The sequence below is a fragment of the Syngnathus scovelli genome, chromosome 17 (assembly GCF_024217435.2).
Source record: "Syngnathus scovelli strain Florida chromosome 17, RoL_Ssco_1.2, whole genome shotgun sequence".
Classification (NCBI taxonomy): Eukaryota; Metazoa; Chordata; class Actinopteri; order Syngnathiformes; family Syngnathidae; genus Syngnathus; species Syngnathus scovelli.
This window is the reverse complement of record NC_090863.1, coordinates 3,099,135-3,121,886: the sequence shown is the minus strand read 5'-3', so window position 1 is coordinate 3,121,886 and position 22,752 is coordinate 3,099,135. Positions and strand designations below refer to the sequence as shown.

Here is a 22,752-nt window from a genome sequence, read left to right as displayed (position 1 = left end):
TACCTAATCATAGGCCACTTCATTAGGGAAAAATCATGGCCAAAGCTTAAGTGAAGTGCCACACCCGCCCTCACACCCACTTTCGGATTGGCTGGTTGATCTGTGACGTCACTCGGACACTCCATTGGATACACTGCCATCTTCAGGTTCGTTCGCAAAGATTCATGAGTGAGTGACAGACAGCGTTGCTGCTATGCTAGCCGACACACGTAATGCAGACATTGAAAGATATGTATTTAATGAATTTACACTCTTCAAAAACATACAAGAGAAAATTTGTTACAATAGTTTAGAAACCTCATCTACACATTCAATATAATTTAAAACAGGAGAAAGTTTTTTACAATAGTTTAAAAACCTCTACACGTTCAAAAGACATCTGTGTCAATTTTGACATAAAATAATTGATTTATTCAGTAAGAAAACCAACACCAGTACATTCAATTATTAAAATGTCAGTGACAAATTTAGTATGTTAAAATAATATAGTGTAATAGTGTAACAATCCCAAAAACATGAAAACAAATTCTGTTCACAACATTGGCTAAAAGACCTCGCCTTGACTAAAGCACCAAGGCCTTCTTGCTATGGTTTTAGAGCCCAAATTTTTGGGTTGGCTCCTCAAACCACTGGCTAAAATATGAGGACCAAAAGACCAAGACTGTGCTTTAAACCTGTCAAAAATCAAAATGTGATCACAAAGGTTGACGACTTGCTCCAGTCTAGCATTAGACTTTGTCCTTGAAACGATGAGCAAAACATCAAGGTCTGGCTCTAAATTCAGTCAGGACTTGTTGTTCTTCATGACCACAAATACTGTACCTACAGTCGATCTTGCTTGAACAACAGACCTAAATGACCTGGACAAGAGTAGTATGTATCGCTTCAGACGTTTGCTGTAATATACAGAATTATTCAGGCTGAATTTTCCACTGACTCCAAAAGAGAGGTGGACTTGGACTACGACTAAAACACCAAAGTCTTGCTTGCGTAGGGCTATGCTTTAAGGTCGTGTGAGAAATTCTGCAAAAGAAGACAGATCTAAATATCTAAATAGCCATCATCGGGCAGGACACTGGGATGCCGAGAACCTCGATGACTGTGTTTCTGCTCTCTGTCACTTCCTCTCCTCTTGTGATCACTTCCTCTCCTCTCCTGGTCAGTCCCTGTCTTGTCACTTCCTCTTCTGTGACTCTCTGAGCTACTACCTCCATGCTCTTCGTGGCCTGTCTGGAACTTGTTGCGGGCGCTCTCTATTGGGCTCATTTGTTTTTTGTCTTCCGTCGCCCTCCTGTGGCTGGCAGACGTCTTCTCGTCCATGTGGTCCCTCCGGCTGGATTCTTGACTCCGGTGCGAGCCCCTCCGTTCATTGCTTCCACTGTGAGTGTCCCATCCATCACGACTTGCTATAGTTTCTGTCCTACAATCCTTTGCTTGAATGCCATCAGTCATTTTGCTTTGTCCACTGCTTCCTCTCTCCTGACTGGCCCGCCGGGCGACGACATCCACTCTTCCTTCTGGATTCCCACTGTGACTTTGGTGATGTTGTGGCTTCCTTTTGGAGCCCTCCATTTTGCCCAGCGATTCTTTCCCCTCATCTTCTCCGCCCTTTGTGTCTGTTCTTCCCGGCGCGTCTTTCCCCTCAACTCGGTGGCTTCTCTCCCGTTCTGTCTTTTTGCTGTCCTTCATTTTGGGCTTCTCCTCTACTTTTTTAAGCGACGCTGCTTCTTTCTCCTGCTTCTCCTCCCAAGCTGCCATTCGGTTCTCTGTCTCCTTGTCAACTTTGTCCTTTTTTGTCTTTTCTTCCTTGGTCTTCTTAGAATCCCCTTCCTTTGCTGTGATTTTGCCCTCTTCAATCTTTTTGTCAAGTTTTTCCTCCATGAGGTCCAGCTCTTGGTCCAGTTCTGCCAGCTTCTTTGGGTCCGACTCCAAGTCGTCGTCCACCTCCTCCTCCACCTCCTGGATCTCCTCATACTCCTCCACCTCGATGCCGTCCATGGTCTTCTGCAGCTGCGTCTTGACCTTGTTGAGCTCCAGGAGGCCGTCCTGTAGCTCCTTGCACACGTCCCTAATCTTGGATGCGAACTTGGTCTTAGCACCTTTGCGCAGCTCATGGGAGTCCTTGGCGAGGAAGAAGACGTCAAGGGCCAGGAAGAGTGCCGACATGACCCCCGTGGTGACGCTGATGGCTTGGGCAGCCTTAGCTGCTCCAGCCCCCGCACCCAGCACCTGAACAGTGCTAATGAGCTTGTCGGTGTTTATCATGAGGGCCTTGCCAGCCCGGCCACCTTCCTTCACCACATGTTTGATGTTGTGGTTCAAGGCCTTCTTAGCGGTACTCTGCGTGTACTTCTCAAAGTCCCAGTCCTGCAGAGTATCGATGCCCTCCTGCACAAATTCCATACACTCGCGAATGTCTTTAATCTGCTCCTGGTAGTCCTGGATCATCTTCTCCACCTTCTTGCGGTCCATGTTGGAGTGGACAGCGTCTGTGATGTTGGCCGTGGCCGAGGTGATGCTGCCCGCCGTGGCCACGCCGATGCCTACCGCCGTGACAATAATGGAGGCGCCAAAGGTGAACGGCGCCAGGATGAGCCCCGTGATGGTGGTCAGGCTGCCGGCCACGCTGGCCACGCCTCCGCCAACGGCTGCCGATATGGTCTTTTTGTGGAAGTAGTCGGCGGCATCGGCCAGGGCCAGCAGCTCAAGGATGCAGTGTTGCAAGGATGCCCCCCGCTGATTGAAAAGGCGCACAAAGAGTCGCGCTGCCATGTAGACACGGTCGGCCGCCTCCTCCATTGCCCTGCACACACGGACGGACGGAAAGGAACGTTTCAATCATCAGGTACGCACGCCGGCATTATAATCAATACTGCATATAAGATACCAAATGGCCTTTTTACCACTAGCCCATCCATTATTGTATCACCTATCCACCCATTCATTCAACATCAATCTCTGCATCCACTCTGGGATCAATCCGTCCGTCCGTCCATCCATCCGTCCATCCAAACCCGAAGCATAAAACGAAAGCGTGTGCATACATTTCCTCCTCATCTTCTTGGAAATTGTTCCACTCGGCCCAACCTGTAGAGACAGGAAGTCAAGACCAACCACATGAGACTGGGAAAAGCTTTCAGATCAAACGTGTCAGACGTTGCACTTGCCTTCAACATTTTTCCACCAGTCCATCAGGCCGTCATTCTCCTGCAAGAAAAAAAGCAACGCGACACTCAACTTTGACCTCATGTGACGGCGGCCGAACACACCTCCTCAGAGTCCAGAGGGTTTCCTTCGGTTGGGTATGCTGCCATTTCCACTGGCTGGACCTCCATTGTGCTCTGCTGAAAGATTTACGTACACTAAGGTTATTAGCTTCACACAGCCTACCAAGCTCCATCTTACCAAAGATCAGAGCATTAAGGAGGAGGAAAGAAGCAACTAACCTGTGCTGGGATCATCTCCTCCATCTCCATCCTCTCCTCAATAATGGGTATCTTTTCCTGGTTGCCGCAAGACAAGGAAGAAGAAAAGGCAAAAGTCCATCAGTTTGGGCTGTATGGCCCCCTGGCAAATCCATCATCCCACAATTCATTTTGGAGACTTTTTTGTGGGTCTTAGACATTGCTATGACATTTGGTGTTACCTGCGATGATGTGTTGAGTTTTGTCATCCTGGGAAGAGTCGTCTTGACTCTGAAAGATACAACCTGGAGGATGGACCAGAGTGACATGACGGTCAAGTGAGAGAAGACATTTTGTGCTTGGCTATTTGGCAAAACAAAAGGCTCACTCGTCGTTTCTTCTTGATGGTCCTTCTTCGTCTCAGTCCGCCACCCGAGGGTGGCGCCGCATCCTCCTTATTGTCTTCATTGTCCTGCTAGCATTAACAGCATATGAGTGCTTGTTAACCCCATGTGACTTCAAAAAGAGCCTAACCTGTTTGTCAGCAGTTTTGGGCGTTCTCTTGAATATGCCAGCAAAGCCTCCTTTTTTCTCCTGCTTGACATAAACACACAGTCGCCGTATAGAATGTACACAGGTGTCAATCATACCTCAAGGCATACAGTGTATTGAACACTCACCTTAGCAGTTGCAGCGTCAAGATTGACAGTAGTGCCTGATAGTTCGTCTCCTGACAAGTCATCCATCTATTTAAAAAAAACACATCACATTTATTTATGATTTCATTTGTATTTTGTTTCATTTATGAGTGGCCTGGAGGGAGGGACCGATTTTTGTTCTGTCATCTCACCTTGGCACTTTCATCCAGATTGTCATCACTAAGAGGATCCTGGAAGCAGAAGATGATTTTTGTTATTTTCTGGTAAATAAACAAACAAACAAACAAACAAGTGTAGATCATCTGACGACGTTACTTTGATAGCAATGGAGCGTGGCGCCGCTTTGGGTGACTTTCTGAACATTCCTGCCAAACCTCCCGTCTTTTCCTGTATGTAAATCAAATATTGGGTCAGGCAGGAAAAAACACACAGAGTCTGACTGACATCTGTCAACATTGTACCTTTGGTCCAGTTTCTTCTGTCAACTTTTCATTGCTGTCATCACCGTTTGACTCCTGCATAGCAAAAAGAATAGCTACAACATATCAAAATAACAACAGCAAAAATGAATACAAATAATCATCATCTGTAGTGTCACCTCATCAGCTGCTTTCGGAGCTTTCTTGAACATACCACTGAAGATACTTTTTTCCTGAAATAAAAAAAAAAGACAAAAAATACTTATTTTGAATCCAAATCTAATAACAAAAATGGAAATATAAATTGTTCATAAATACAAATAATAAAATGTAAACATTCAACCATTTCAGAAATAGCCTGTGTGTTAAAATTCTTAAAAAAAAAAAAAAAAAAAAAATCAAATATTGGGTCAGGCAGGAAAAAACACACAGAGTCTGACATCTGTCAACATTGTACCTTTGGTACAGCTTCTTCTGTCAAGTTTTCATTGCTGTCGGATAAGGGCTTCTTCTTGTCATCACCGTTTGACTCCTGCATAGCAAAAAGAATAGCCACAACATATCAAAATAACAACAGCAAAAATGAATACTAATAATCATCACCTGTAGTGTCACCTCGTCAGCTGCTTTCGGAGCTTTCTTGAACATACCACTGAAAATACTTTTTTCCTGAAATAAAAAAAGACAAAAAAATACTTATTTTGAATCCAAATCTAATAACAAAAATGGAAATATAAATTGTTCATAAATACAAATAATAAAGTTCAACCATTTCAGAAATAGCCTGTGTTAAAATTCTTAAAATGAAAAAAAAAATCTACATACAATTAAATAATGTGATCATTAAACACTTGAAAAAATAATGGAAAATTCAACAGTTTAACTTAATGTGATTTGATGTCATTTCAAATGTTAAAATAAAAACCAAGTGGCGAAGGTTAAAATAAGGACATTTACTTTTAAATGAATACAACCCTAATTTAAAAAAAAAGTAGATGCAAAAAATTATGTCCAGTAATAAACATAATCAACATCAATCTTGAAAAACTTTTCAATAAGTAAATGAAACAAAAATGTGTACATAAAAAAATGAAGGGTCAAAAACTTACAACTACGTTTGTAAAGTAAAACATAACTGTTCGGTGTAAATAAAATGAAGATATTACCTTGACAGTGGTGCTTTCTGCTAAATTGTCATTACTTGATGACTTCTCCTTGTCCTAGAATAACAAGTGCGTGTTGGTAAGAGGAAAAAAAACAACAACCCAGACCCTTTGTTGAGTGTCCTTATGGTTGCGAGTGTACTGAGTGTTGGTAACCTCATCCAGCATGTTGTCGTTGCTATAGGATCTTTTGAAGATGCCCGCCAGGCCTCCTCCTTTTTTCCCCTAAAGACATGTTGTTTTTTTGGGTCAAACAATTAGAGATCAAAAATAACAAGTAGACTTTTTGAAACCTTGCGGATATTCTCGGTCAAGTTCTCAGTGCTTCCCGATGGCGTCACTTCACTCTTGACCTCCGCTTCCTGAGATAGTTCAGATAGTATATTTTATCAAAGGCTTATTAACAAGGATTTTGGGGATGGAGGGGGAGGCACCTTATCGCCCTCTGCAGGCTTCTGAGGCTTCTTGAACATGTTGCTGAAAAGGCTCTTATCCTGGAAGAAAATGAAGAAACACAACCAAATATTTATACACAACGACACAATTTAGACTAAATCAAACAAACTGACATTTAAATTAAGCACAACATTCATACCTGTACAATATATACAACAAAAAACGCCTCTAACGTTAGTTGAGATTAAAATGAGTCAAATAAAAAAAATCTAATTAAAAACATACTAAAAAAACTAATGTGCATTCTTCATAAACAACAACTATTGCAGTAATATTCTTGAATGATTCAAACTATTCAAATAAATCATTTTAAATAGCAATAAAGATGAGATAGTTTTTTTTTTTTAAATCATTCAAATGAGCAACAATTCATCATGCACATACAAAAAGTAGGGTTTCAAAGTAGGGTTAGGGTTTTCACCCTTAGATGCACAAGGTCATCCATCAATTGTTCAAACGAAAATATCTGGTTTCTTACCTTGGCAACGCTCTTCTCGGCTGCATTGTCCCCACCCACTGCCGTTGTGGTCACCTGTCCCTTGTCCTCCTTTTCATTGTCCTCCTCACCGTCCTGAAATAAGGACATGCAATTGACTCAAGTATGAAAATGGAATTTGTTAAAAAAATAAAAAATAAAAAATAAAACTCACCGGTGAGGCGTCTCTCTCTCCTTTGGGGGTCTTTTTTTGGAAGACGCCAAAGAGCCCTCGATCTTTGTCCTGACCCTGCGCCCCCCCAAAAAAAACACACCGTCTTGACAATGCACACACGATATGGAAATCTGAAATGTTCCATTGCGTACCGATTCGCTCTCAGATAAATCCTCGTTGCTGACTGACAACTTTTTATCCACGCTCTCACCCTGCAAGTGACAAGAACAGAGCCTCGTTCAGTGACACAGAAACACAATAAAAAGTTCAATAATACTTCTTGAATTTAGTACAGTCAATAATAATAATAATAGCTAAAATTGTTAAACCAGAATAACGTCTTCATTTGAGTCTTCATGATCATAGAACCAATTTTTCACTAGGAGGAGTTCAAATCAAAGGATGAAAACATTGCATAAAAATACTAAAAAATGTCACTGAATTGTTTACCTGGTCAGGCTGAGCCGCTTTGGTAGCCTTCTTAAAGAATCCACCAAATAGTCCTGCTTTTTCCTGAAAGACATTTGTCAGCATCACCTATACATGAATAAACCTTAATATCATATTAATAAAATAAAAATAACACAAAAGAGAATTTGTATTATGTTATATAAATGGGGGGGGGGGGGTCACCTTATTGTTTGTCAGACTGTCTGTGCTGCCCGACAGATCATCGCGGGGCTCTTTAGAATCCTATGAGCAAAAATACAATTGACTCAATTGGAATGAACCCTAAGCAACCAAACTAATGTCATGTACAGGATCCATGGACAGACACAATCCACCTGGAGGTCTTTCAAGAGAATATTTTGAAGTGGCTGACCTGCTTGGGTGCCACCTCTTTGGGAGTCTTTCGGCGGATTGCGCTGAAAAATCCTCCTTTTTCCTGCAACGCAATTTTACACACTTGTTGGTAACATCTTCAATGATGGTGACGCTATTACAAGAGCACCTTACCTCGGAGACCTTCGGGGACAGATCGTCGCTGCTGTCTGACAGGTCGTCACGGAGACCAGGCTGCTGCTCCTCCTGAAGGAAAAAAAAAAAGCATTAACAGCGCTTCACATTTTCCACATTTTGTTACATTACAGTCAAACACAATCGCTAGTTGTTAGTCCTTTGGTGTTTATGCCAGTCACCGGCTTGAATCACAAAGAACTCGGTCGTTAGCTAGCGTCACTCGTACGTCAAGACACCACGGTATTCGGAAGAAGTTTGACCTCATCCATCTGAGCCTCTTCTGGAGGTTTCTTCCTGAACACCTCGTTGAAAATTCCAGCGTAAGATTGTTTCTCGTCTTCTTCACTCTCCTCTGAATCGCCGTCCATTTTCCCGACCTATCTCACCCAAAAAATAGAAAGGAAATGGAAGGGATGACGATGATCAATAAAACAATACTGAGAAACACAGCAAAAGACGACCGACAGGAGTTACCGTCACCAAAGGAGGTTTCCGGAACATTCCAGCAAATCGACCCCCAAAGTCCTGAAAAATAAAATATGTACATGTCGCTGTTATGTTAAGTACTACTGTTAAACATAAATGAATTTTATTTAACACCATTTTTTTAAATAATGAAACTATAATTAAATACTTTTGATAAAAATATGAATTGATTACAAAATAATTTAATGAAAAATATATGTGTTCTTAATACAAGAATGAACTGGAAGTAATCATAGACAAAATAAAAGATACAAAAAAAATCAATGAACAGATACATAAATTCAGTGAATCATGTTATCCTGGTAAAAATAGGAAAACTTTATGAAAGAAGATAGAAAGAATATATCTTGTCTTACAATGATGACAAGCAGGTTTCATCATCATCCTCATGTCTTACTTGTTTGGATTCTGCACTTTTGTCCTGTTTGACTTTGTCACTGGCCGTCCGTTCTTTTTCCTGAGACGCTTCCTCCTTGTTGGGATCGACAAGTGCCTCGCCACTGCCACCGCCGCCGCCGCCGCCAACCTTCAAGGAAGACAAATGTCAACATCTGCGCATATTATGATGACGACCATCATCGCCCGGGCTGCATCTCGTACTTTGGGTGTGGACTTGAGGTGCTTCATCATGCCCTTCAGGACGCCCTGCCGAGCAAAAATTCACATGCTGTCATGTTTCACACGCTCAAGTACATACAAACACGTACACATTTTATTATTTACAATAAGAGTGAAGGTAATTCTGAAAAATAGATAGTACCTACACACACGCACGCACGCACGCACACAAGGACGGACAGTGCTAAATACCGGTTTGGCGGATGCGGCGTGTTTGTCCGGAGTGTCGTCACCTCTGTCCTGGTCATCAGTCAAATGACTCTGAAGCAAACATCAGTGTGAGTCACAAAAACTGGTTTTGTCGGTGTGTGTTGAACACGTGAGCACGCTCCTATAAACCCGTTTAGCCAGAGAGCCCATCCAATCTTGTCCATCCTTTGTCTCCGCTTCTTACACAATCTTATACGTAGTGTTAGTATAGCAAGTGTTGTGAGATCTTGATTTGACAAATCCTCAAATTAATTTCAGTTGCCCATCCCCGATGAAAGGTGAACCGTAAGCGCTATTAGTACGTATTAGAAGCATTGTTAGCATTAGCACCCACATTGCTTACAATGAATGACGCTTTTTTGTCTTTCAGGCTTTTTCGCAACTTGGTTGTCTGCATTTGAGGAAAATGAATGATGTTTAAAATCAATCAATCAATCAAAATATAATCTAACCAGGGAGTGACAAACCTTCTTGATGTCAGAGGCCGCATCTGATTGGACGCTTTTGACAGAAATCTGAAGAAAGAAGCGGATCAAGTATTCCTGTTGCCCGCCAACAGCGAGATGGCGTCACGAGAGGCGTACTTGCTTGTCATCACTGTTGCCTTGACTGTGTCTTGTGGTCTGGTTCCTCTTCTGAGTGCAAAAAAAACCCAAAAACCTAAATTCTGATTTAAAATTCACTTTTGGTTTATTCTGACAGTACTGTACTTCACCTGCTTAGCTTGTCTAGGTGGGGGCACAGGAGTTTCTGTTTTGTTCTCCTTCGTCTCCCTTTGTGTCACGTTTCTCTGGCCCTGAAAATCACGTCAAAATCATGAAACGACTTGTCACTGAAACGATCATGTTTTTTGTGTTTTCAATCTCCAAAGTAATGCCTAATGTTTTGAAATATTGTGTTTTCAACACGAATTTCTAAAATGACAGTTTCAATCACTTTAAAAAATATGGACTTTTTTATTTAAGATGACAAAAAAGTTGCTTTTAATTGATTTCCCAGAGAATAAACGTATATAAATTCCTTCTAAGATTTAAAAGAAATAATCATCTTACCTCACAATCCCCGGCTAATCTTTTCAAATGATACTGCGTTTGGCTCAGTTCCTGCACACACACAAAAAAATATAAAAAAATATTGAATTACAGTCTAATCATGTACAATCCGTGTTTTCTCACTTGTTACAAGAACCAGGTGCCCCCTTTTGCTGACCTGCTATCAACCAAACAATCACCTTTGAGGTGACGGCTTGAACATGGAAGTTGAAACAAATGATAAAATAATTGCAAAAAGGGCATTGAAAAAGAAACAAAAGACTCAACGTACATTTTGAAACATTTTTGACAGAAAAATATTATTTTGTACACACGCTGTGCTTTGGTCGTGGAGGCACCACAGGGATGGGCTTGTCCAACTTCTCTGCATCGTTTCGAGGCTGTAAACAAAAGTCGTGTTTTTTACGCCTCAGCAAACAGTCGGTTACTGGGCGGGCGGATGAAGTACCTCGGGAGGCCAGGGAGGCAGTTTGGTCTGTGAAGGCAACAAAGAATACTGTATTAGTAGAAATATTACTCAGGAGTGTGTTTTTTTTTTTTTTTTTTTTTAGTATGGTTATTATTTCTTAATGTTTATATGTATCTCACGGGCTTGGTTTTCTTTTTTGCTTCAGGCTTCATCACGCGCGGCTCCATCTGAGTTCCATAAAGTGATAAAAGACAGAAGATTCATCACCATGGTACCAAGACAGCTTCCACATGTGTGTGAAATGATGGACATTATTTATGAGCACATTTGGACTTTTTAATTTGAAATGACCTAAATTATAAATGTAGGCCAGTGGTTTCATTGTGTTAAGGTCAGTCAAGAATGTAGGCTACTGAGAAAAATGTACAGTACTAATCATTCAAATGTAAAGAATTTGAATTGTTTAAAAAGTTTGCTCATTAGCCACTAGGAAGCAGTAAAACACAGTTACACTACACACAAACACAGAGGAAAAGCACCAAATCTAGGCAACAATAACGTTTGTTTTTCGAGACAACAAATACAACCAAAACGTGACGTTGCTCTTTGTTTTGTTAGCCCTTGGCCTACTTTGTAATAATTCAAAATGTACGTTTCAGAATTTTGAGACACCCGGAAGTGCTTCATAATGACAATTTAATTGTGAAAATACACATTTCCTGTCTAGTTGACTATGAAAACACACGTTTCCCCAATTATCACGTGCTGAAAGTGAGGCACCAGAGAGTTACAACAGAAAAAAAAGTAGACCTTTTTCATTATTTAAATGAAAGATAGACACACTGCTCACATTGGAACACAGCAAATGGACAAAAAGCGTTCGCAAATGATCATTTCCGAGCAGCTGATATGTTATTTGTGTGGAGTTAATGTCGTTTATTTGTCTCACCTCGCTGCTGTTCCTCCCTCCGTCAATGGCATCCAAAGTCAATGGGCAACGTAAGGCAAGTAAATGCCTCTCAGAAGTTTCCCAAAGTGTTCACCACACCCACCCCGCAACGCATCTCCAGCTGCGGAGGCGTTCACGAGCTCCGAAATTTCTAACTTCACCACAGCCATCCGCGTCGTGAGACAATAATAGATTCTTTTTGTGGGTTGATTTACCAAAATGTGAGTAGTAGTGAATAATAAATAAATAACCAATAACAAATTTTAATCAAACATTTCACAATGATCAAAACAAATTGGTTTTATGATTTTTTTTACATAGAAAACTAAATATTTTATTCCAGTGCTCCTCAAACTTTTTACACCAAGTATTACTGTAAAAAAAATAAAAAAATGTAATGTGTGTTTAATGGTACATATTTTAAAATAAAATAAAAACTTTTATAATAATAGATCTAAAAAGATCTTAACATTTGTTGTCAAACATTACATTAATTAAATGTATTTCATATACATTTACAATTAATTGTGTCAGTTTTGTTTTGTTTCTCCAATTGGACAAAACAGATTTTTTACTTTACTTGTCTTAATGCTCCTTACTGTAACTTTACTCAATGACATGTCCAGTATCACGCTGGCATTCCAGAGACAATGTTTGACCTTCTAAATATAATCTTTTGTGCACTGTTTGTGCATGTTCCAGCTTGTTAGCATCTCTGATGCCTCCCCAAAGATCTTGTATTGCATTAAGATGTAACGTGTTGCCACTGTTCATGTGTGCTACAGTCAAGTTCTTTATACACTACATTCATAACAATCATCCATCCACTCCCAAAAGGGCCTTAATAGGGTCAAGGGTGAGCTACGACATCATCTCAGCTCACTTCGGCAAAGAGGCAAGATACACCTTGTACTTGCCAATCACAGGGCACACATGGAAAAACATTCTCATTCAGACCACATGACAAAGTGAAAGAAAAGCGCAAGCACCGGAGATCATGAAAAGCCCACACAGGAAGACCTGAGCCCGTATTCAAACTTGTGCAAACCACTAGCTCATTGTGCCGACAAGAATAATAGTAATATAATGATATAACTGCCAGTAGAAATATTCATAATGACAATTAGCAACTGTGTACCTCAACTAAAGCGCACACGCCCCACCTCGCCTTGCTTTGTTTACCAGCAGGCCGACTTGAACACATACATGCAGATGAAGCGAGCCATGCACAACTGCAATCATCATATGTCAGCATAATAAAAGTGACCATTTTACCTGCCGATGATGTCTCGAAACCTTTTGTTTTGTTTCCTTTGTGCGTGATTCACCTGGGAGGAGATGGAGGAGAAGGAGGGAGGGGCAAGGCCTAACTCACCTGTGTTTGGGTCCCAGCAGGTTTGACTCATCAGTTTCAACCTCACATCTGACGCACAAGAGTTGGCAATCTTGGCTAAATCAAAGAAGGGCTAAGAAATTATGATCAAATACCAGCTCAGTGGCCTTGTGGTATGAATGTCCCCCCTGAGACTGGGTGGTCGTGGGTTCGATCCCCGGCCGAGTTATACAGAAAGGCTATAAAATGGAACCTAATACCTCCCTGCTTGACACTCAGCATTAAAGGTTGGATTGGGGATGCTGTGAGGAGCTGCACTCCACAGCCATTTTTAGCAATGTATAGCTTCTACTATGGAAGCTCGTCTGAGGACGACCTAACTAAATAAGTATATGCTTATTGAGTAGTACTTATTCGGGGAAAACCATCCAATTAAATCAAATAATTTAACTACTTTACAATTTTGTATTGATACAATAAAAACAGAAATAATCATTACAGATCCTTTGTGTTTAGGGTTATTTTCATCCTTCTAACTACTGTTGTTGTTTTAATGTTTAATGTTTATGACCCCAATGAAAATGAATAAGATTATAGTCAAATTTAATTTCATTACATTGATTAAAAAATACATCCATATCATACTTGTATAATAAAAACTAACAATTTGTATTTTATTAATAAATGCACATTTATGTGTTGACTTAAAGAAACACTCAGCAGATTTTTTTTTTTTATGAATTAATGTTTTTTTAAAGGATACATTTTATATTGCCCATACCTCAGATATCTTTTTAACCTGTTTGCCGTATGCATAGCATACACAACAATCAGGCCTTCATGGGAATCTTTATTTTTTTATTGCACAGATTACCGGTACAGCGCCTTTTCCTTTCAGCACCTATTACACAAAACATACATTGCACATGCTACATCCACCCACAATAAATACAAAAGTTAAATAAAAAACAAAGCATGGATTTATCCAGTGAACACGTTAGCGCTAAAAGCATTAGCATTGTTGCAGGAGTCACTCTTGTGTCCAAACATTAAAATATTGTTGCAAAACTATATATTGAACATTTTTATAAATTTCACTCCGAGACGGTTGACTAAAGTTAGCTAGCTAGTATTGTGGAATTTAGAACAATAAAAGGCACATGAGTTTAAAAAAAAAAAAGACTAAAACATTATTTGTACATCAAAAATGTTTTGTTAAATGAAAAATCCTCCCGCTCCATGAAGAGTAAAAACCAGAGGCATCCATTTGTGATTAGTTCAACAATTTTGAAGTCTACCTTTACTTGCAAAAGACAAATTTCACCTCAAAAATGTCAGAATGGTCATCAATCTGGTTTGGTTGTATATTTTCTTCCAGTTTGTATTTCAGACAAAATTTTGGTTTTCATTTTTGGACTTAGCATCTCTTTGGATATTGGCTCAGTTTTTCCAATGTCACACGTACTCCCTGTTGTTGAGGTCTTTCTTGATGGCTTTCTTAATGCGGTTGATCTCGTCTTCTTCCGAGCTGTCGTAGTCGTAACCCCCTTTCATCTTCTCCTTCTCATCCGAAGCGTCGTCCTCTCGTTGGTTTTCGTCCTGCGGCGCGGTGGTGCACTGCAGCTCCTCTCGGATGCTGTTGAGCTCCACCAGGCCGTCGTGCAACTGCGTAGCCACCTCCCGTATTTTGGCGGCGAACTCAGACTTGGCACCCTTCTTGAGCTCCTTGGAGTCCTTGGCCACAAAGTAGATGTCCATCCCCACAAAGAGACCTGTGAGGACACCGGTTGCCATGCTGGCAATCTGAACAGCGCGGGCCGCTGTGCTGCCCGCCACGTTGGCGATCTGCACCACACGCATGATCTCGTTGGCGTTAATAAGGATGGCTTTGCCCGCCATGGCGCCGTCCTCGTAGAAGCTGCTGCTGAGCACGGGGAATTCACGGTTGTAGGCGTTGTTCTTCATCTTGATGAGGTCGAAGCGCCGCAGGTTCTCGATTCCCTGCTTGATGAACTTGAGGCACTTGTTGAGGTCCGCCATCTTCTCTTGGTAGTCCTCCACAATCTTCTCAACTTTCTTGCGGTCCATGGAGTTGTTGACCTGGTTGGAGATGCTGGCGCCGGCCGAAGTGAGGCCGCCCGCCGTGGCCACGCCCAGCCCCACGGCCGTCACGATCAGCGAGGTGCCGAAGGTGACGGGCGCCAGGGCCAGGCCGGCGATGGTGGCCACGCCGCCGATGGCGCTGGTGGAGCCGCCGGTAATCTGGGCAATCTTGGTGTTCTTGTTGAATTTATCCAGGCCGTCGGCCATGGTGTTCAGGTTGATGACGTGCTGCCAAAGGCTCTCGGCGCGCTCTGAGAACAGCTTGTTGAACACCCGGATGCCCTTCTGCACCTTCTCCGCTGTCACCGCAAATGCCCTGACCATAGTAGTTGCAATTTTACAACGGACACAAACGCATAGCAATATGAAAATAAATATCTATTAAGAGACTTGGAATGTCTATCCCCGACACTTACTTCGCTTCTTCTTTATCGGTCATGTCGTCCTCCTGAGGCGTGTCCTCCCAAGCTGAGGAAGAGCACATTATAAAAGATGCAAAATATAGTCGATCATATTTGAACAACAGCGTCCTTTTCAATGCTGTCGTGCAGGGTCAATTGTGCATAATTTTAGACGAACTTACACTCCACATTGTTCCACCACTCCATAAGACCATCCATGTCCTGTAAGATGAACCCAAAAAAAAATGTTGTTGGCTTGATTAAGGCCAGTTCACGCGATCTTGTCATGGAAATGCAAACTGACCTGTCTGTCTTCAGGCTGCGATGGCTCAATGCGGAATTCTTCCAGCCGTTCAAACAAACCCCTGTTTCCACCCTCGTTCTGGAACACAAGCAGTGCCAAGTCGTTTTTTTCAATGATTGTAACATATTAATTCTGCTGTTTACTTCAGCAATTAGAAAGTGGAGATTTCTCTGCATTTGGTGTTTGGTGACAAAAGGACTCCTAAAAAACCCTGACAATATATCAAATAAAAACAATTCTAAAAACAAAGTAAAGACTATGCTTATGAATGAATGTTTAAATCCATCCATCCATCCATTTTCTGAACCGCTTAGTCCCCACGGGGGTCGCGGGCGTGCTGGAGCCTATCCCAGCCGTCAACGGGCAGTAGGCGGGGGACACCCTGAACCGGTTGCCAGCCAATCGCAGGGCACACAGAGACAAACAACCATTCGCACTCGCACTCACACCTAGGGACAATTTGGAGTGATCAATCGGCCTACCAAGCATGTTTTTGGGATGTGGGAGGAAACCGGAGTGCCCGGAGAAAACCCACGCTGGATCGGGGAGAACATGCAAACTCCGCACAGGGAGGGCCGGAGGTGGAATCGAACCCGCACCCTCCTAACTGTGAGGCGGACGTGCTACCCAGTGCACCACCGAGCCGCCTGAATGTTTAAATCCTCAAACATAATTAAAAATACATTGAGTTCGATTAAAACAAAAACTAATGACGTCACAATAAAATAAACTTCAATGAGCACAAAATCAAGGCATAAATTCAATTCAAACAAATAAAACCGAAGTAGAATTTGATAAAAAATATTCAATTGATGAAAGAAAAAAAATTAAAGTAAACAGTGAATGCAATTATATCAAGACAAAATAAAAGTGAATAAATAAATAAAAATATATCCAAATATGTATTGTATATAATCAATACATTTCATTTTAACCAAATAAAAAGTGTCAATGTGTCAAACCAGTTCCAACCAAACCGAATATCTCATTATAATATGTTATTGTGTGTTTTACAGTAAAAGAACAATATCTGATCAGAGCAGGTGTTCCTCCTGAAGCAGAAGTGCTGTGTTTTTGCAAAAGTGGCGTCTCGGTAAAGGGAAGCAGACAAACAAGTCAGGACACATTGTGGAAGCCTCATCTCCCCTTACATGCCTTCGTGCAGCGGCTTTTGTTTTGGAATGCAAGGGAGGGGAGGAGCAAAAAGTGAAAAAAAACACACAAAAAAAAACAGATGTCAGGTGACCAAAACGGCTCTTTATCGTAACAATGGTGAGAAAGATGACGAAATGACACTGTGTGGGAAGAAAGCCCTAACAGCGTGAAAAGGATTGTGTGTCCAAAGAACACTGTGTGGAACAAAAAAAAAAAACCCTAATTGAAACCAAATTTAAATAAAATCTGTACCTCAGCCTCTTCTTCGCGTCTCTGTGTCATTTTGTTCTGCAACACACGAAAACCAATTAGCTCAGTAATCTTGTAATTATACGGTCAAAATGAATCTACAGTCAAACACACGAGCGATAGATAATAAACACTGGAGCTAATAAAAGCGTGAGAATGACCTTGACTCGAGGCATGAAGGGATTGTGGCGTTTAGACTTCTTGACTTTGACCTGAAAAGCAAAAACAAGTGAAACAAGGCAAATGATTCATCATGAGAGTCAGCAACCCCCCCAAAAAAAAACCTCTTCTGGTTTGTTGGTGCCATCCTCTTCCTTTGGATTCTCTTTGGACTTTTCTTCTGCTTCTCCCGCTGCTTCGTCTTTCAGCACTTCGTCGTAGCTTGGAGGCTGTTGTCACGTGATAAGTGTCAAACGTTGCCAACATGTCGGTAACATTCACGTACCTTGGCAGCAGCACGTGGATTGAATGGGTTGTAGCGCTTTGGTTTCTTCTTGGCCTGGGAAAGTCACAGTGAGATACCCTCAAAAAACATCTGGTCATAACATTAACACCTCACCTCCACCGGGGTCACCTCATTCCACTGGCCGCCGCCGTCGTCTTTCAGAAACTCCTCATCTGATTGGCTCTGCGGGATAATGACCTCGTTAAGAGGCATCTAGGTATTCAAGTCGCGTTCAAGCTCCATGATGAGAACCTGATTCTGGTTTTCTTGCTCCAGCACCACTGTGTTGGCTGCTTTGCTCCTGAGATCCTGATAGACAAACAAGTGTATGTCAATTTTAGGAATTTCTTTTGAACACCGTGCCAACTGACCTTTAGGTCAATTTCAATTTCCTTCGCAAACACAAACTTTAGAGGCTTTTCCTACCTCCACGGAAGGCTTGCGTGGCGCAACTTTGGGAGCTTCCTTATCTGCCCTCCCCTGGGACGCCATGACCTTGTCGTCCTGCTTATTGTTGCCCCAAAGCCGAAACCATAAAAACTTGGCGGTAAGCAAGCCACAGAAGATTCAGTAAGTACCTTAGCGTCTTCAAATGCTTTGGCCTGGGCTTTGACAGGAATCTGTGTCTTCTCCTGTCAACGCGTGACAAAGTCAAGGCGGCCGTGTCGGCAAGAGTGTCAAGTGGAAACAAACTACTGTCAAACCTCTCGGGTAGGTCCGTGCTGAAGTGGTGGCGTTTCACTTCTCTCCTTTCGCTCCCTGTCGACGGCGCTATTTTCGAGCTAGCCAGGGTGAGAAACAGGAAGGATTTAAAGAGAGAGGACGTGCGTGTCTTGTCACTGATTACTCATGATAATGACTAAAGTACAGTACTTTTTGTTTCCCCTCCACTTGTTGGTCAGTTTCTTTGAGCGTCTCTTCCACGTCTTTCTGTGCAAAGAAGAAAAGTCAAGTATAAGATAAACTTGTTTACTTTTGTAGTGAAAACTTTATTGAAAAGTCATAGCGTTTTTAAAAAGTCCTCAAATTGACCTAAAACATAATCAACCTTGTGTTCAAAAGCAGACAGAAAGCCAGAGCTGGCCTAAAACTCATTCAGTGCTGTGTTGAAGACCAAAACATCTCTGTCTTAAAACAGTCACTGTTGCGTAACAGAGACCGAGAAAGCACAGCCCCATGCCCAGCACCGTCCGTCACCATCAAGCTCGGGAAATACAAACGACAAGTTACTTTATTGGCAGGCTTGAATGGATTCAGTTTAGACATGGCTCCCATCATGGCGTTCTGAGGGAGGCGAGGACACGTCAAGATGGATGTCGCAGAGGACTATCAACGCCAGGAACATTTCAATACCTGTTTGTGGCTGGACAATTTGTCGCCGGCGACGGGTGAGTCATCGTCACTGGAGTCACTTTCCTTGTCCTTTTCAGACCGGAACGGATTCAGTTTGTTCATGGCACCGGCCAGCTTACTCTGATAAAAGAAAAATAAATGTTTAAAACAAACATGAATGAGAAGGTTCAGGCAACGAAATCCACAAACACGGAGAACCTGTTTATGGTTAGTCTGGTTCTCGCTGGTGTCTGACGTCTCCTCAGTAACAGCATCTGAGTTCTCCTTCTCCTAAACAAATGCAGATTTTCATATTACTTGAGCTTTTCATTGAAAACGCCGCAAATGGACAAACGCACCGTTTTGTCATAGTTGAAGGCGTTCTTCATCATGGCGCTGAAGCCGTTCTGAAGGCACACAGACACACTAAAGTCAAATTGTTCACAAAAATTGTTCACCAATGTATTGATTACCTGCTTGACTTTGGGCTTCTCCGTCAGGCTTTCTTTGGAACCTAGCGACTTTCCCTTCCCCGTCTTCTCGGCGAGACTGTCGCTGCTGGATGACAGCTTGCCGGTTGCTGTCAAGTCCTCCTAAAACATAAGAGCGGATAATCGCGGCTCATGTGAAGTTCGCAAGCTGAGCCGTGACTGGTCGATACCTAAGCGAGTAAAACACGATTTAGAAATTGCCTTTTAACACAATCGTGCTAAAACAAATGAAAAAAAGTTTAAGTTCAAGAATATAAGTTAAAAGATATTCCACCTGAGACTGTGTTCTGGTTGCAGAAGTGTGTTTGGGCTTTTTGAACATGCCGCTAAAGAGTCCTCCTTTCTCCTGCAAAAGCAACAGGAAACAAATGCTGGGGTTGTCACGGCAACGCAAAGCCTCGAGGTTGAGCGCCGCTGACCTTAGTCCCGCCCTCAAAGAGGTTTTCACTGCTGGCCGACAGCTCGCTGGATTGAGACAAATCATCCTGGACCAGTCCATAAATTCCAAAGTCAAATTCAAATTACACTCAGCTAAAACGCTTTAAAAAAAATGGCTCACCTGAGACTTTTCTTTTACCAGCTTTGGTGATTTTTTAAACATCCCGCTAAACATTCCAGCTGACTCCTGAGAAACAGCACGTTAGCTATTGATATGAACATTATTTTGCGCTAGAGGAAAGTAACGTTCACCTTGGAATTGTTGCTGACGGCCAGATTATTGCTGCTTTCAGACTGCTCGGTGTTTTCAGACAAATCATCCTGGAAAAGAAGCAGATGGTTGTAGGACCATTACGTCATACAAGAGGGGTGTGGGAATTACCTGAGATTGTGTTCTTTTTTTAAACATCCCGCTGAACATTCCGCTGCTCTCCTACGGGGGGGAAAAAACACATTGTGCTTAAAAGGTCAAATAATACTGTATTTATATATATTTTAGAATTTATTACAGTGTTGATTTCAAAGCCATAGACAGTCCTGAAATTGTCCTAAAACTAATTCAGTGCTGCATTTACGTCTCGAGATGTTCAGGGAACACTTAAAAGTTGCTTCAAAACATTTTTATTGTGACAACAAATACTCGCGCACCTTGGTGTTATCATTCACATTGTTCTGTTTGGTGGACAGGTCAATCTCTAGAAGATCCTAAAAGAACAAAACGGAATATTTGACTTTATTTGACTTGCACGTATAGGCATCATCTTAGTATGTTGCGTCACCTGTGAGGGTCTGCGTGCATGTCCCCGTTTAGGAGTTTTTTTCAGCATCACGCCAGATTGGTCCTGCGTCGTAAGACGAGCGGCGTTAGTATCAGAGGCTCACTGGTGTGCGTTAACTGGACAAGAGCGCTCACCTTGCCCTGCTTGCTTTTATCTAAGATGCCATTGCTGGCTGAATGCTCTGGATTGTGTTGTGAGACTGCTGCCTAAAAAAAATAAAATAAAAAAATACAACACAAAAAAGTCTAGCCAAATTCTAAAACACATTCAAGCAGTCTACAGTCTTGCAACAATAATCAAAAAATTTCTATATTGTGGAAAGGTGACATTCAATTCTTCACCTTGGCGTTGTCGTTCACATTGTTATTGCTGGCGGACATGACGATGTCGAGAAGATCCTGAGTAAACAAAATATATTTCTCAACTCTTTACATCCATGTGCAAGTGCGATCTTTGTATTGTGTACCTGCGAGGGCCTGCGTGCGTGTCCTCGTTTGGGAGTTTTTTTCAGTATTCCGCTCATCATGCCAGACTTGTCCTGCGTAGGACAAATGAGTTTAGAGGCTAACTAGTTTGAGCTAACTATACAAATACACCTTGGATGGCTTTCTGTCATCTAAGCTGCCGTTGCTGGCAGAGAGCTCTGGATTGTGCTGTGAGAGTGCCACCTAAAAAAAAAAAAAAAAAAAAAAAAAAAAAAAAAAATGTTCCTGAAAACAGCTTTGCCTCTAAGGCAGCCCAAAAGTGACCTCTAAAAACAATTGCAAGGGTGAGAGAATAAAGCAAGTGACAAAGCAATATAAAGCTTGTCACACTTAGTCGAGGTTTACTTTAAGTTCAGAAAGTTGCAAAGTAGCAAGTAGGTGGAAGATCAACAACAAACCTCTTGTGGCTCTTCGGACAATTTAGGCTGCTTCTTGAACATGCCCTTAAACATGCCGCCTTTGTCCTGGAATCATGATTTTAAAAAAAGCCAATTATTTGGGTGTCTTCATTAGCACTGCACACCAACGCAACAATAGAAATCAGGATGTGACCTTGTTGTTGTTCAGACTGTCGTTACTCTTTGACAGTTCACTGCTGACTGACAGGTTGTCCTGTGTTGTAAACATTCAAATTGTAAGCTTGCAAGGTTGATTACTACTGGCATTATTGTCATGCGTCACCTGCGGTTCAGACGATTTGGAGGATCTCTTGAACATGCCGCCAAACAATGCTGCTTTTTGCTGAAACTCAAGAGGAACAAAATGCTGATTGGACATTACGCAGTTGCAGAAGCCCGTTCAAAAGTTGGCAAAGAGTCCTTCTTTAGAAAGTGTAATTGTTAAACAGCATGAGGAGTATATTGTGTATGCGTGTATCTTTTTTTCAAATTTTTGCAGACTCCACATGCTTGGTAAAAAGAGATTTGAGTGCTGCTGTTTTGGTTAACAGCAGCATACAAATGAGCTTCGCAGTTAATTTGAACGTCCACACATGACCAATGGCGGCTACAAATGCCATTGTACTTATTGCCTGTTTTATTAATTTTTATTTTTTTTGGGGCGGGGGGGGGGTCATTTATATATTTTAAATGGACTTAATAACCAAATCACTAGATACCATGTGTAATGTACAGAATGTAAATGTTTCACAAAATGCCTATTAAAAAAATAAAATAAAATCATGACAGCACATTTTTAAGATATCCTTGCCCTCAAGACAATCTAGAAAATAAAAGTTAGAAGGAAGCAGATTGTTGTCAATGTTTTACTATGGTAAACATTATCATCGTCATAAAACCTAAAATGTTGACAACTTTCGTACTCACTGTGACGTCTCCTTCATCGCACTCCAAGTCCAGATCAAGGTCGCCGTATCGATTCTGTCCAAACACGTTCAACATATAAAACGATTTGACAACAACGTAAATGTGTGTATAGCAAAGGTGCTCTCGCTCACCATTTTGCGTCTGTTTTAGCTTCAGTCTCTCTCCGAAGCAAACTCGTGAAGATTCCCCACGTCCTTTCCCCCGGTTCTTTCCGTGAAGTTTTCCGGGCTTTAGAGCTGAACCGTTCCGCCCACTCCTGCTCATTTGGGAAAAAAACTCTTTCACCCAGTTCCTTGTGACGACTTTCATGCAAAAACAATGTTTAATAACCCCGACGGACCAGTTCCACGAGTCTTGTGGATGAGGAGGGCGTGGCCTGACTCACCTGGCAACAGGATAACTGTGGTGCGTTGCGTTCAGTGCTACTCGGAAATCTCACTTTCGAAATACGTTAAAACGTGATTGTACAGGATTGAC

General features: G+C 41.8%; 2 protein-coding genes across 20 annotated transcripts; both read right to left on the bottom strand.

Annotated features, from left to right (window-relative positions):
* Positions 1-221: 221 nt before the first annotated feature.
* LOC125984686 (myb-like protein X) lies at positions 222-12,796 on the bottom strand. 9 transcript variants are annotated; one of them, XM_049746758.2, is made up of 40 exons: positions 12,711-12,796; positions 10,666-10,713; positions 10,526-10,552; positions 10,392-10,457; positions 10,078-10,128; positions 9,741-9,821; positions 9,610-9,660; positions 9,493-9,540; positions 9,369-9,416; positions 9,008-9,076; positions 8,798-8,842; positions 8,595-8,723; positions 8,186-8,236; positions 7,972-8,088; positions 7,709-7,780; positions 7,575-7,637; positions 7,385-7,444; positions 7,202-7,264; positions 6,904-6,963; positions 6,752-6,826; positions 6,580-6,672; positions 6,080-6,139; positions 5,939-6,007; positions 5,802-5,870; positions 5,649-5,702; positions 5,086-5,151; positions 4,940-5,014; positions 4,662-4,715; positions 4,525-4,578; positions 4,379-4,450; positions 4,255-4,293; positions 4,085-4,150; positions 3,939-3,998; positions 3,793-3,879; positions 3,647-3,709; positions 3,447-3,503; positions 3,270-3,344; positions 3,168-3,207; positions 3,045-3,087; positions 222-2,803 (listed from the first exon to the last, which is right to left on the bottom strand). In XM_049746758.2, the coding sequence occupies exons 2-40, from the start codon at positions 10,711-10,713 to the stop codon at positions 1,042-1,044; spliced, it is 4,182 nt and encodes a 1,393-aa protein (XP_049602715.1). In that variant the 5' UTR covers positions 12,711-12,796; the 3' UTR covers positions 222-1,041. The 9 variants fall into 9 exon arrangements, with proteins under 9 accessions (XP_049602715.1, XP_049602714.1, XP_049602709.1 ...); XM_049746757.2 differs by lacking the exon at positions 12,711-12,796 and adding an exon at positions 11,436-11,553; XM_049746752.2 differs by lacking the exon at positions 12,711-12,796 and adding an exon at positions 11,437-11,515 and having other exon boundaries at positions 10,666-10,721.
* Positions 12,797-13,557: 761 nt separating this feature from the next.
* On the bottom strand, positions 13,558-22,629 carry apol1 (apolipoprotein L, 1). Of its 11 annotated transcripts, none has more exons than XM_068653506.1 (34): positions 22,407-22,629; positions 22,276-22,329; positions 21,632-21,715; positions 21,503-21,562; positions 21,349-21,414; positions 20,932-21,003; positions 20,807-20,863; positions 20,600-20,671; positions 20,466-20,528; positions 20,335-20,391; positions 20,069-20,119; positions 19,939-20,007; positions 19,808-19,873; positions 19,668-19,733; positions 19,523-19,594; positions 19,231-19,350; positions 19,117-19,164; positions 18,977-19,048; positions 18,779-18,898; positions 18,656-18,709; positions 18,299-18,355; positions 18,130-18,207; positions 18,004-18,057; positions 17,852-17,932; positions 17,678-17,734; positions 17,555-17,608; positions 17,426-17,479; positions 17,265-17,369; positions 17,142-17,192; positions 16,984-17,019; positions 15,577-15,654; positions 15,455-15,494; positions 15,288-15,339; positions 13,558-15,187 (listed from the first exon to the last, which is right to left on the bottom strand). In XM_068653506.1, exons 1-34 carry the CDS (start codon positions 22,407-22,409, stop codon positions 14,224-14,226), a joined length of 3,087 nt encoding a protein of 1,028 aa, XP_068509607.1. In that variant the 5' UTR covers positions 22,410-22,629; the 3' UTR covers positions 13,558-14,223. The 11 variants fall into 11 exon arrangements, with proteins under 11 accessions (XP_068509607.1, XP_068509605.1, XP_068509606.1 ...); XM_068653504.1 differs by having other exon boundaries at positions 17,540-17,608; positions 22,407-22,628; XM_068653505.1 differs by having other exon boundaries at positions 17,540-17,608; positions 17,852-17,929; positions 22,407-22,628.
* Positions 22,630-22,752: the final 123 nt, after the last annotated feature.